Source organism: Equus przewalskii, unplaced genomic scaffold, assembly GCF_037783145.1.
Source record: "Equus przewalskii isolate Varuska unplaced genomic scaffold, EquPr2 ChrUn-13, whole genome shotgun sequence".
In the NCBI taxonomy this organism is placed as follows: Eukaryota; Metazoa; Chordata; class Mammalia; order Perissodactyla; family Equidae; genus Equus; species Equus przewalskii.
In genome coordinates, this window is record NW_027228750.1 from 5,196,583 (window position 1) to 5,208,895 (window position 12,313).

Below are 12,313 nucleotides of genomic sequence, written 5' to 3' on the forward strand. Positions count from 1 at the left end.
AATGGATTTACTCCCAATTTTCCCTTCGGTGTTTCTGAAGTCTCAGGAAAACTGGTGCCAGGACATGAAAGTGCAAGGCTGGAGGTTACATCACTGTATGAACTTCCCATAAGTCATCTAGCACTGAATAGATTATCATCTTATTATAAAAGGATGTAATTCAGGAACAGCCAGATGTAAGAGATGCATAGGGCAAGGTATGTGGGAAGGGTTGCGGAGTTTCCATGCTCTCTGAGCATGCCACTCTCCTAAAATCTCCATGAGTTCACCAATCCAGAAGCTCCTAGACAAGCTTCTTAGTAGTTTCTTGACTTGGCCTTTTGGTGTACTGTACAGATAGCGCAAACCTTGGTTACATATCTATCCATGAAACTTGTTTGGTGTCCTGACTTCTTGTGGATAACTTCAGGGCTGGCAAGGATTTTTATGTTGTAGGGCACTTAAATCTTTCCCTATAGCTCAATTAAGGGAGTTCAGTTTCAGCTTTTAACCTTTGTCTTACTTCCTGTTCCCAACAGTGGTACCAATAACCCCTGTGGTCCAATTGCAGCCATGCCTCACCACTTGGGCTTTGAGTTCCCTTTTGTTCTGGCACTTAAAAATTTTGTTTTCTTGGTTGCAGACTCAGTTATATATTTTTCGAAATACACTTTAATTTGTTGTAATTTAGCTATTTTTGTGTTTGAGTTGGGTATCAGGTGGTCTTTCCACATTTGCTTAGTCATCCATCTTGAATGGAACTAAATTCCACGTGACATGGCACTGTGGGGATAAACTAGTTTGTTGACTTGTGTATTTTGGCCTTTTAAAAAGAATCCCCCCCACCAAAATTACACATTTTAGTGTAAATTGTCATTTAAAAGACATTAATCTAACAGACATAAATGGGTCTCTCAGAACTTGAGCTTTGAATTATTGAAATCAGTTCTAGGGAAATGTATAAAACTAGTCAGCAGCTTGGGCTTTGAAGTTTGAGTTTCAGTTTTGTATAATGATCAAAATTCATCATAAGTAGCACTGAGTCATTGAGTCAGGAGCACACTCATCTGATCCATACTAATTACAAGGTGTACTTACTCATAAACTCAAATGGAAAATGGCTCTCATTTTCAAAGCAAACATTTATGTAATTTTTTTTTTTAAAGATTTTATTTTTTCCTTTTTCTCCCCAAAGCCCCCCAGTACATAGTTGTATATTCTTCGTTGTGGGTCCTTCTGGTTGTGGCATGTGGGACGCTGCCTCAGCGTGGTTTGATGAGCAGTGCCATGTCTGCGCCCAGGATTCGAACCAACGAAACACTGGGCCGCTTGCAGCGGAGCATGCGAACTTAACCACTCGGCCACGGGGCCAGCCCCAAACATTTATGTAATTTTTAAATTTATTGATAAATATAAAAGCAAATAGCAAAAAGATATCTAAAGAAGCTTCAATCTCTTTTTTTTTCCTCTTGGCAGTAAGACACCTTGGTGCTGGGTAATCTGTTAGACCTAAGTAGTCAGCATAGGAGTGGGGTTTGCTGATACACGTGTACAGACTTGAATTTATTTCCTTGTGACTTCTTTCATGCCTTAAATTCTGAATTCCAAGCTTCTCTGAAAATGTTTATGGCAAATAAGTTTTTCTCAGATGTATTGCCCCACTCTTTATGTACTGTGGGTTGGATTTCTTCTGCAGTGTTTTGGTATCATTTTGCATGTACATTTCTTGAAATTGCTTGTATACTGATTTGTGTGCCTTGCCCCTTCCTCTGCTTTAATTTTTTTGGATATTGTGCTTATCTTCTAAATTCCTTAATATTCTTTTAATGGGGTTTGGAATGAGAAAAATAAAAATTTGTGTTGTCATAAACTTTGATGTCACGTTGCCAGATTGAAGTAGAAATTTTAAGAATCTGAGAATCAATTTATTGAGTTCAGAAAAACCAAAACACCTGATATGACTTGTATCAAGTCATTCATTTACACAGGTGCAATGGGTACTTCTATAGTATTGAATGTTTCTTGCTTAGAACACAATGTCGCTTCATCTTTTGTATCCTTTAGTAAAAATATTCCTTAACTTTCTCAGTATTTTACATATATAATTATATGTATATACAGACATTTTTCTATATTTTATAAATTCCTATTCTTTTTTTCTTTCATTTGTGAACTTTGCACCTCCTGTTCTTGGTTTGCATGCTGTCCCTTTCCTAGTTGAGTTGTGAGTCCCCAAGACCACTCTCAGGCTCAGTGATTCTCTAGAAGGACTCACAGGATTCAGAAAAACTTATACTCAAGGTTGCGTTTTATTACAGTGAAAGGGTACAGATTAAAATTAGCCAAGAAAAAAGGTGCATGGTGTGACGCCCAGGAGAAAGCTGCTATAAGCTTTCAGGTGTCTCCTTTCAGGGGAGTTACACAGGGAGATGCTTAATTCTCCCAGTAACAATGTATGTGAATGTGCAAGAGTATTGCCAACCAAGGAAGCTCACCTGATCCTCTATGTCTGGGGTTCTTTTGGGGGGGATTAGTCATGTAGGGATTCAGCCTCCACCTATCTGGAGGACTGACACAACCTATTTGGATTCCAGCCACCTCCAGAGGTCAAACTGAATACAGCGTGGCCCAAGGCCTCAGGCATACAAAAACACTCTTATTAGGTATAGTACTCCAATAGTTCAGAGGTCATGTCCCAGGAACCAGTCAAGGGCCAGTATTAAAAGACAGGCCTTAGGATTATGCAGGGTTTGAGGGACCCAGGCCAGCCAAATAAACTCTTTCTTGCACACTAGTTAATGCATGTTAATTCTTAAAGACCATGTTTAAGTGTCACCTCTTCAGTGAAAACCTAACCTGATTCACTGGAAGAAGTTAGTTGCTCTCATATTTTTGCTCCTGCAATTACTTATAATTATCTTCTTTGTAGTTATATACTCTGTTTCTTGAAAGGTTTTTAACTCATGCCAACTCAAATGTGAAAATATTTATATTGTTTTCTCCTTTCTCACCATAACTGTTTCTTCCTTTGATTAGAAAAATTGTTTTTATGTATTTCCTTTGAACAAAATCTTTGTATGTGTTTTATATTATAAAAATATTTTGTTTTCAAATATATAATTATAAATTTGAGTTTAACTATGTATATGTTTACTGGGAGACTGATATTTCTACTTTGAGAATGACGTTTTATTTGTGTTTTCATTTGCCATTAGAACTATCTAAGGTTCTGTAGTTTGTGTGCTCAATTCCTGGGGACTCTGTTTACTCCTGGTTCGTGCTTCCTGTAGTTGTACATGGTATAAACTAAAAATTATATACTGGTCTTGAACTTTTTCTTGAAAGCAAGCATTGTGTCATTATGCTGTATCTTCAATTTTATGGCTGACACGTAGTAATCAGTTTGTTGTATTGGCTGTGGTGCAATTTTTTTAGTTCTTAACTTTAACTTCCATATGTTACCTCAGCAGGTTTATCTGTTCTGATAGATGCTAGAACACTAGCAGGTTAAGGCACAGATGATCTTTTTTCCTACATTAGCATGAATTCAAGTACTTCCGAACCAAGTCAGAATTTATAAGATGATAGATGTATTTCTTTTGCTGCTGTAACAACGTTGCCCTAAACTTGGTGGTTTAAAACATATATATATATTCTCTTTCTGTTCTGGAGGCTAAAGTTTGAAATCAGTTTTACTGGGCTAGAGTCAAAGTGTCAGCAGGTCTGGTTTCTTCTGGAGGCTCTGAGGAGAGAATCTATTTCCTTGTCTTTTTCAGCTTATAGTGGCCACCTGTATTTCTTGGCTTGTGGCTCTATCTCCAAAGCGTATTACTCCAATCTCTGCTTCCATTATTCCTTTCTCCTCTTCTATAGTCTAATCTTCTTCTGCCTCCCTCTTAAAAGCTCCCTTGTGGTGACGTTTAGGGCCCACCAAATAACCCAAGATAGCATTCCCATCTCAAAAGCCTTAATTTAATCACGTCTGTGAAGTCCCCTTTGCTGTATAAAGTGACATTAATAGGTTCCAAGGATTAGCACCTGAATATCTTTGGGGGGCCATTATTGAGCCAACCACATACTGTAATAAAGAAGTACCTTTAAGTTTCATTTATTAGTGTTTCACCTGTTAATGTTTGTTTTCCAGTCCTAAATAGGGTATCATTTTTCCAGAATAGAATAACTCAGTGGATTATCTCACTCATCTCTTTGTGCTCCTTTCTTTGGTCTTGTCTGTGACATATGGATGAGGAGTTTCCATATGGGCATCATGCACAATTTCCTTATTTTTTCCTGAAGAATATCTCTTAATGTTAACGTTTTGTGTTTTAGTTGGTGTAATACGGTGCCCAGTATGCCGCCAAGAATGCAGACAGATAGATCTTGTGGATAATTATTTTGTGAAAGATACATCTGAAGCTCCTAGCAGTTCTGATGAGAAATCAGAACAGGTATGCTTCTCAATTTTTCTTTATATTCCTATCTTGATATCAAAATGTAAACTATAAGAAAAACATGTTTGGATAGTTATGTAATGTGTGATAGTTCTGCTATAGTTCCATCTTTCAAAGTGAAAATAAAAGATATCTTTATTCTACACCCTCAGACCTGGTTAAATGAAACAAAAAGTCGTTACTTGAAAATTAAAATCTTTTATAGATTTTGTGTTCTGAGACAGATTTTTACCCATCTGAATGTTTGATCTGGAGGGAAAAGGATTTCGTTGAAGATAAATGGGTAACAAAATTTTATTCTAGGTACAATGAATTTGAGAGCAAGTTAGAAAGTTTTTACCTTTTTATTTTGATCTATATTTTGTAAATTTAATGTAGATTAGTATTTATTTCCTTTTTTAGGTATGTACTAGTTGTGAAGACAATGCAAGTGCAGTTGGCTTTTGTGTAGAATGTGGAGAGTGGCTATGTAAGACATGTATTGAAGCGCATCAAAGAGTAAAGTTCACTAAAGATCACTTGATCAGGAAGAAAGAAGATGTCTCAGGTAAGATAGAAGTAGTCTTAATGATTACTCTTAATCTCCCTGTTTTGCCCCATAACGTTTCTACTTATTCTTTATAAGCATTGGATACCAATGTTAATAAGAATTTCGAAAGTTAGACAAAAATTTTATTTAGTTTAAAAATATGTTTTATTTTGCTACAGAGTCTGTTGGAACATCTGGTCAACGCCCTGTTTTCTGCCCTGTACACAAACAAGAACAGTTGAAACTTTTCTGTGAAACATGTGATAGACTGACATGTAGAGACTGTCAGCTATTGGAACACAAAGAACATAGGTACAGAAGTCATAATTGCTTAACAAGAAATATTGTAAAAAGTTCTTGTAAACTTAATTATTCTTCCTAAAGCAAATATTTATTCCATAATTTTGTTAGCATTTTAATTCTCAATTTTGTGTATTTTATTTCTTAAAGCAAGATGTTTTTGATAAATTGTTTAATGGTTTCCACATTCACACCTAATTGTCTTATGAATATTTGTTAAAAATGTATCATTACATGGGTTCGGGTTTACAAGAATGGAGTTGTATTATTTCTTTGTTTGTTATGCATCTGGTTCAAATAAGCTTTTTTTTCAAGTGTGCTGTGGTCTTTAGGCTATGGGCTATCTAAAAAGGTAATATTCCCATGAGTATGGCTAACTGATATCCATTTTAATATCAAAGCATAAATATACTGATTTCATGTTAGATATACAGTTTGCAGAAAAACTAGCTATGAGCGTCTAAGTAAGCTTAGTTACTAATTCTTTAATGCGTTACTTTATATTTCAACCCTATTTTATTCTCAGAATTCAGTAGTATTCACTGGTTACATCTGAACTCTTCTGGAAAGATACTGAAATTTTTAGTCAGGTGTATAACAAAATCCTCCAGCAAATTTCCCAGTTTCTATGGCATCTGTTTATTACAATTAAAAAGATGGTCTTGCCTGCGTATAGTCCAGCATTTTCTAAAGTGTTGTTCTTATGACAGTTTTGCTAAATTGATGGAAATAGGTTTTATGAATGTCCTGCCGGAAAAGGGTAGGTTAAGTTAGATTAACCACACTTAGATGCGTTTCTTAATTGTAGGATATCTTAGAGCTTTTAATTCATTAGAGTCATTGGAATTCATTAGAAACCTCTTAAAGAGAGGATACATTAGTCCTAATTACTAACAATTATTGCATCTGTATGTCCTAGGCACTTTTCTGAATGCTGCATGTTCATTTAATTCACACCAACTGCCCGTGAAGTGTTGGTACTGATATCATGACTGTTTTAAAGGTGAGGGAGCCTGTTCACAGAAAGCTTTAGTAATCTGTACAAGGTCTTATCGTAAGTGATAGAGCCAGGATTTGAACACAGGCAGTCGGACTCCCGATCTATTTTAGCCCATATTCTCATTTTCTCCCATATAGTATATAGAGTATAGAATACAGTAGATATGGAATCTCTCAAACTTGACCACATAAAAGTAATGCTCTTTGTTCTTTTGCAAGGCACCTCTCACTGTTCCACAGAACATTTGTTTAGAAATGCTACTTTACACTTTTGTATCCTTAATTTGTTCCAAATTTTTTCATCTTACATGCAAGTTGGTTAATATTTTACTTGAAGTGACTAGTCTTGTGGATGCCTTCACTTCAGGGCCAAATATTACCATTGATTGTCTTGTAATAATATCAGTAAGAGATTACCTTTCTCACAGCCGCAGTCAGATCTTTGAACAGTTAGATTTCTTAGAGCTTTTTAAATTGATGGTGAGAAGCAAAAAGAAAAGGATGGTGACATCCTTTTTCCCATGAAAGAATAGCTTCAGTCACCCCTCCTTCCCTTTCCTTCCCTTTCCTTCACCATTTTCCTTTACCACTTATATCCAAGTCCTAATTATCTCGTAAATGTTTCCTCCTTTTTCTTTAGTTCACACTTTATATTTTTCCTAGATAAACTATTAAAGAACCCATGTCATTGGACTTAAAAACCTATTCCTGTTACTACATTTACAGCTGGTCTCTCCCTACTTTGAGATTTACCTTGTCAAATTCATTCTGTCCATGTTGCTGCTAGGATTATTTTGCTAAAGTATAGTTGCTCTCCACCTCCCCTTTTTTTCAAAGACCCTTCAAGTGGTCCCCCATAGTCGAAGTTTAAAGTGTTCAGTATACTATACATTATTGAGTCTTACGAGAGTCTTCATTATCTGTATGAAGTTAGGAAAGAGTCCATGAGACTGACACGAACTGTAGAGTTGAGTAAAACCCAAACAGGGGAAAGCAGCATGCCGTTCAGCTCATTGGTATGATTTGTTATTACCTTCTTCAGTTAGAGTAGTGGCCTTCCAAACAGGATGCTGTTGGTGCACCTTGGAACTGCCATCCATAAACCAAGTAGCTCTCTCTTGGTTTTTCATAGGGCACCACCCATGTGCTCATAGGATTCAGTATCTCCTCTGGTGGTTCCAAAGTCATAGTTAGGGGAAAAGAGGCTTCCTGCGCATAGGTATGATAAAGACCTCTTTGCATCTTCCTAGTTGCGTGTTTCTGCATGAACTATTTTTATTTATATGGAACTCATGTGGGCGTTGCCTTCCTTATTAGAGTGTTCATCACCCAAGACATTATGAATATTTCAGGTTTCAGGGTTATGTCCTTCAGTCATAGAGTCAGTCTCAATGCCCAACAGCAAGCCAGTAATTTTCTCTCAAATAGTGTATGTTTTACCAAGGCATCCAGAAATTTCTGGTGCAAAATCCCAAAGGTTGATATTGACTGGTACTCACAGGCTTTTGCCATAAACTCCAGTCTGTGTAAGTACGAGTTGCCAACACTTCCAAAATTAATCTGAGTGTGGATCATAGAAGCCCAAAAGCCTTGTGAGAGAGACTGCTTATTGAAATTGAGACAAGGCCTGCCTTTCTTCAGGCCCCCATTTAAGTACACCCTTCTGGTGGGTAGTTGTATTGATTAGTGGTAGTAATATTCCCGGATGTGGAATATGTGTCCTTCAAAATTCAAACAACCAAACCAAATCTTGGGCTTCTTTTTCTAGGGGTAGGTGGCAAATCAGTTTATTTTTCACTTGTGGAATGTCAAGGGTAGCTCTTGCCTAGGTTATTCCTGAGAATTTCACCAGTTTGAGGATTTATTAACAGCCTCTGTTGGTCATGTGTATCACCATTGCCTTTAAGTCAGTCCTACCGTCATCTTTAGTTTCTGTATTATCCTGGTAATGTCTATATAGTGTATTATAACACTCAGGACCTGTATCAAGTCTAAGTCCCTTCTAACCAAATTATGCTAGTAAGCTGGTGAGTTGAAATAACCCTGCAACAACATAGTAAACATAAATTCAATCCTTCCCTGTGAAGGAAACTGTTGTTGGCTGTTTTTCAAGATCGAGGCAGAGAAAAAAACGTTTGCAGGATTGGTCACTGAGTACCACTCTCCTTAGTCTGCTATTATTTTTTTATACTGTTGAAACCATATCGGGGACTGCTGATGCTTTGGTGCCACTACTTTATTCAAGCTTTAATAGTCTACTGTTAGTCTTGATATGCTGTCCACTTTTTTCACAGGCTGCTGACAGGGTTATTGTACAGAGAATTCATTGGTACTACCACTCCAGCTTCTAATTTGTCGTTAAAGTGGTAATCTCTTTTTGTCCACCAGATAGCTTCTGCTGTCTCAAATTAACAACTTCTGTGGGCTTGGACAGTTCTAGTGGTTCCCATTTAGCATGTCTAATCAAGACTGAACTTAAGGTGAACTTACATGCCTTAGGTTTTACAGTACCAGTCAGACATATAACACCCATCCCAATAATATATTCACGTAAAGGAGATGTAACCACTTCACATAAAGTCTGTTCACACGTTCCAGTTTTCATCTAAACTTTCACCTAATCCTATCAATCATTGCCTGTCCTCCCAATCTAACCTTAGCCCCTATTAGGACTTCAACGGGTTTTAGAATCATAATGGGCTTCCATGTCAAGGAATCCCAGAAATGTCTCTTGTCCACCGTCTGGCTGTTTTACCCACATAAGTGCATAGTGCCTTGATTCTCCAGCTGGGGGTTGAGCCAGAAGACCCTGACCTCTCCTTCAGTCTGCAATTCGATTAATCCATGAACAATCATCCCAGGCAATTCAAGGTCAGGTTTCTCATTGTCATCTTTGCCTTCTGTCTTTTAAAATTTCTTCAAACTGGGGTATAGACAGCAGTCTTATATAGGACCCTTTAATGTTGGGGACCAGCAGTGGCTCCCATTGGTCCACCCAACTTCCAGTAGTGCTGCATTAAAACCTTTGTTTCCACCCCATCAATGTCTGCTTTATTCATCCCATTTTTTTTTTTTTAAAGATTTTATTTTTTCCTTTCTCTCCCCAAAGCCCCCTGGTACATAGTTGTATATTCTTCGTTGTGGCTCCTTCTAGTTGTGGTATGTGGGACGCCGCCTCAGCGTGGTTTGATGATCAGTGCCATGTCCGCGCCCAGGATTCGAACCAACGAAACACTGGGCCACCTGCAGCAGAGCGTGCGAACTTAACCACTCGGCCACGGGGCCAGCCCCTATTCATCCCATTTTTTAATAGCCATCTAAAGATTTCCATCTTCCTTGACTCCTCCCTGTGTCTTTTCCTGTTTTCTCTTGAATCACTCTAATTTTGTTAGCATCTCTAAGGCCTGTAAAGGGAAGCTGAGACAATAAATTTGATAAGCCTTCTCACATGCTTGCTAGATTTTGTAGCAGTAAGATTACACGGGGTGCCCATGTAAAAGGGTCCCCATTAATCACAGTATTTACTGTGACTCGAGTAAGAGGCATGCTCAATAGATGAATATCCCGATCTTCAAAATGCCCTTCCAGCATGGCCTTCATAAGAAGCATATCAGCCACTCCTTCTGGGGAGTTCCACTTGGCATTTATAGGAGGACAGTCACCCGTTTCAGGATACATAAACTTTACAGGGCTTTTTATCCAGGTCACCCGGCTAGCTGTCCCCTTGGGAATGACCTGCCGTGTGTCCGGATTATGTATAGCCATCTGTGGTTGTTCACTGGTGAGCTGTGGGTCTTGCATCAAGACAAACATTGCTCTTCAAACCACTCAAAACCAATGATACTGCCTTCGAGTAATGGCTCTCTCAATATTTTAGTAAAGATTTTTCTTCAGGAAGCAGACAACATCGACCCACAAAATGAAACACTTCCTTTGCACTGTATTTGCTGATTTCATTAGTTTCTTGGTTTTCTCTTTCTCAACCTGGACTACCTTCTTGTGACCAGAGGTGGTAGAGGTGCTGTCTATTTTCTTAGCATAATTTTTCTCTTTGGAGTGGCCCTGAGGCTGGTGGCCATAGCTCATAGTGGCTGAAATCTGAGCTTTGCCCAGTGTCAGGATCTGTCTCAACACACTCGTCTATTTTCATTTTAGTTACTGCAGATAACAGTAAACAATAAGCAGTAAGTTCCATAACTAGCTTGTTTCTTATCAGTTTGCATTTCTTTCTTTATCCATGAGTCAACTCCTAGACACTCGGGTCTACCATTTCTAAATTCCTTTGGTAATTCACCTCTAGTAACTGCAGCTGCAGTTCTATACCATGAGTGACTAGGTAGTCATCCAGGAATCAGAGGTTCCCCTGTCCTCTTATCCTTCCTCTTCCAAAACCACATTTTTCTGTGAGTCAGGGTCATGCTAGTGAATCCCACTTCTGAGGCCAACTATGAAGTTAGGGAACAAATTCCTCCTCACTTCTGACACCAACTGCAGAATTCAGGGTCCCCAAAATCACCTTCATTCTGACACCAGTTGCAAATTCAGGATTTCCTAAGACTATTCTCAGGTTCAGTAATTTGCTAAAAGCCTTGGACAACTTGCTAGAATTCACTGAAAGCTGTTCTGCTGACGGTTATGTTTATTACAGTGAAAGGATACAGATTAAAAACATCCAAGGGAAAGACACATGGGGTAGAGTCTAGAAGAGTTCCAAATGTGGAACTTCCAGTTGTCTTCTCTCAGTGGAATCCTAGACATGGTGAACTCCTCCTAGCAATGATGCATGACAGTATGCATGGACTATTGCAAACCAAGGAGACTCACTTGAGGTTTGGTGCCCAAAATTTTTATTGGAGCTCTGTCATGTGGATATGGTTCACAATCCACATGACTGACCTGTCTCCAACCCCCCCTGAGTTTGAGGTGATACCATGTGACCCAGAACCCCTACTACAAATCATGTTGTTTGCATGTGGCCCAAGGCCTGAGGTAAACAGAGATACTTTTATCAGGAGAACGTTTGAAGGGCTTAGAGATGCCCTCCCAGTAGCTGAGGGCAAAGGCCAGACTTCTCTTTGGGCAAGGTTAAATTCCTTACTACACAATCTATCTCTTACTTGCATTCTTACAGTAGGAAACCCCCTGTTTTAAACTTCTCTGTCTTTACAAATGCTGTTTCTTAACTTATATATCACCTTCCTTATCTGTTAGGAGAACTATTTAACCTTAAAATCAGTTCACTTCTGTGTGTTATCTTCACTAACACTTTCTGTTCCATCCTTCCCACCCCTTTTCCCTGTCTGGACTTAAGGCCTTTTAAGGATAGATCTTTAAGAGGCTCAATTTCTTCCAGGCTTATTGATCAGGTTGGGTTTCCCACCTCTTCTTGAGTCAGTTATGCAATTGTGATAATTTATATTTTCTTAGAAAATCATCTATTTAGTAGAGATTTTAAAAACGTTTTCACTTAGAATTAAACAGCATTAAGATTTTACAAAGACTTATGATTGTACCTCTCTCTTGTTTATAATGTTATATAGCTGAGTTTACTTCCTTATGCTTTATTAGCCTGGCCATAATTTGACTCTTTTATTGGTCATTTTAGTGATCCAGTTTTTGAAGGCATTTATTCTGTTCTTTAAAAGTGTTCTAATTCTCACAGTTCTCTTTTATTTTTATTCTTTTCTTAGTTCAATTTTATTGTACTTTTCTTAGATTCTTATGTTGAATTTTTAGTTTATAAAAAAGATATGAATTTTCCTTTGGTTAAAATTTAGCCTCATTCTAGAATCATTATTGTCTTACACAGTCTATAATTGTAATTTTGGGTCCCCCCCTTTTTTAAACAGATAATTGATACATAGTGTAGTGCTAAAGATGATGAACTCTGGTATATGTATGTATCTTTTAAATGGAAAAAATGTAGTACCAACTTTATAAAGTGGCTGTGAAGATTGAATGTGAATTGTACCAGTAAAGTGCTTGGCACAGTAAGTGCTCAATAACAGTATAGCCATTAATAGCTATTATGACTAACATTGTGACTTACACATTT

General features: G+C 37.8%; 1 protein-coding gene across 3 annotated transcripts in view; it reads left to right on the forward strand.

Annotated features, from left to right (window-relative positions):
• The window catches only part of TRIM33 (tripartite motif containing 33), a 116,280-nt gene that overhangs the window by 46,238 nt on the left and 57,729 nt on the right, over window positions 1–12,313 (forward strand). For all 3 annotated transcript variants that reach the window (XR_011536822.1, XM_070608103.1, XM_070608104.1), the window contains exons 2-4: window positions 4,309–4,427; window positions 4,833–4,977; window positions 5,139–5,271. Coding sequence is in view for 2 of the 3 variants with exons in the window: in XM_070608103.1 (XP_070464204.1) it covers window positions 4,309–4,427; window positions 4,833–4,977; window positions 5,139–5,271 (397 nt within the window). In the remaining variant the exon portion in view is untranslated. The remainder of the gene's footprint in view (window positions 1–4,308; window positions 4,428–4,832; window positions 4,978–5,138; window positions 5,272–12,313) is intronic.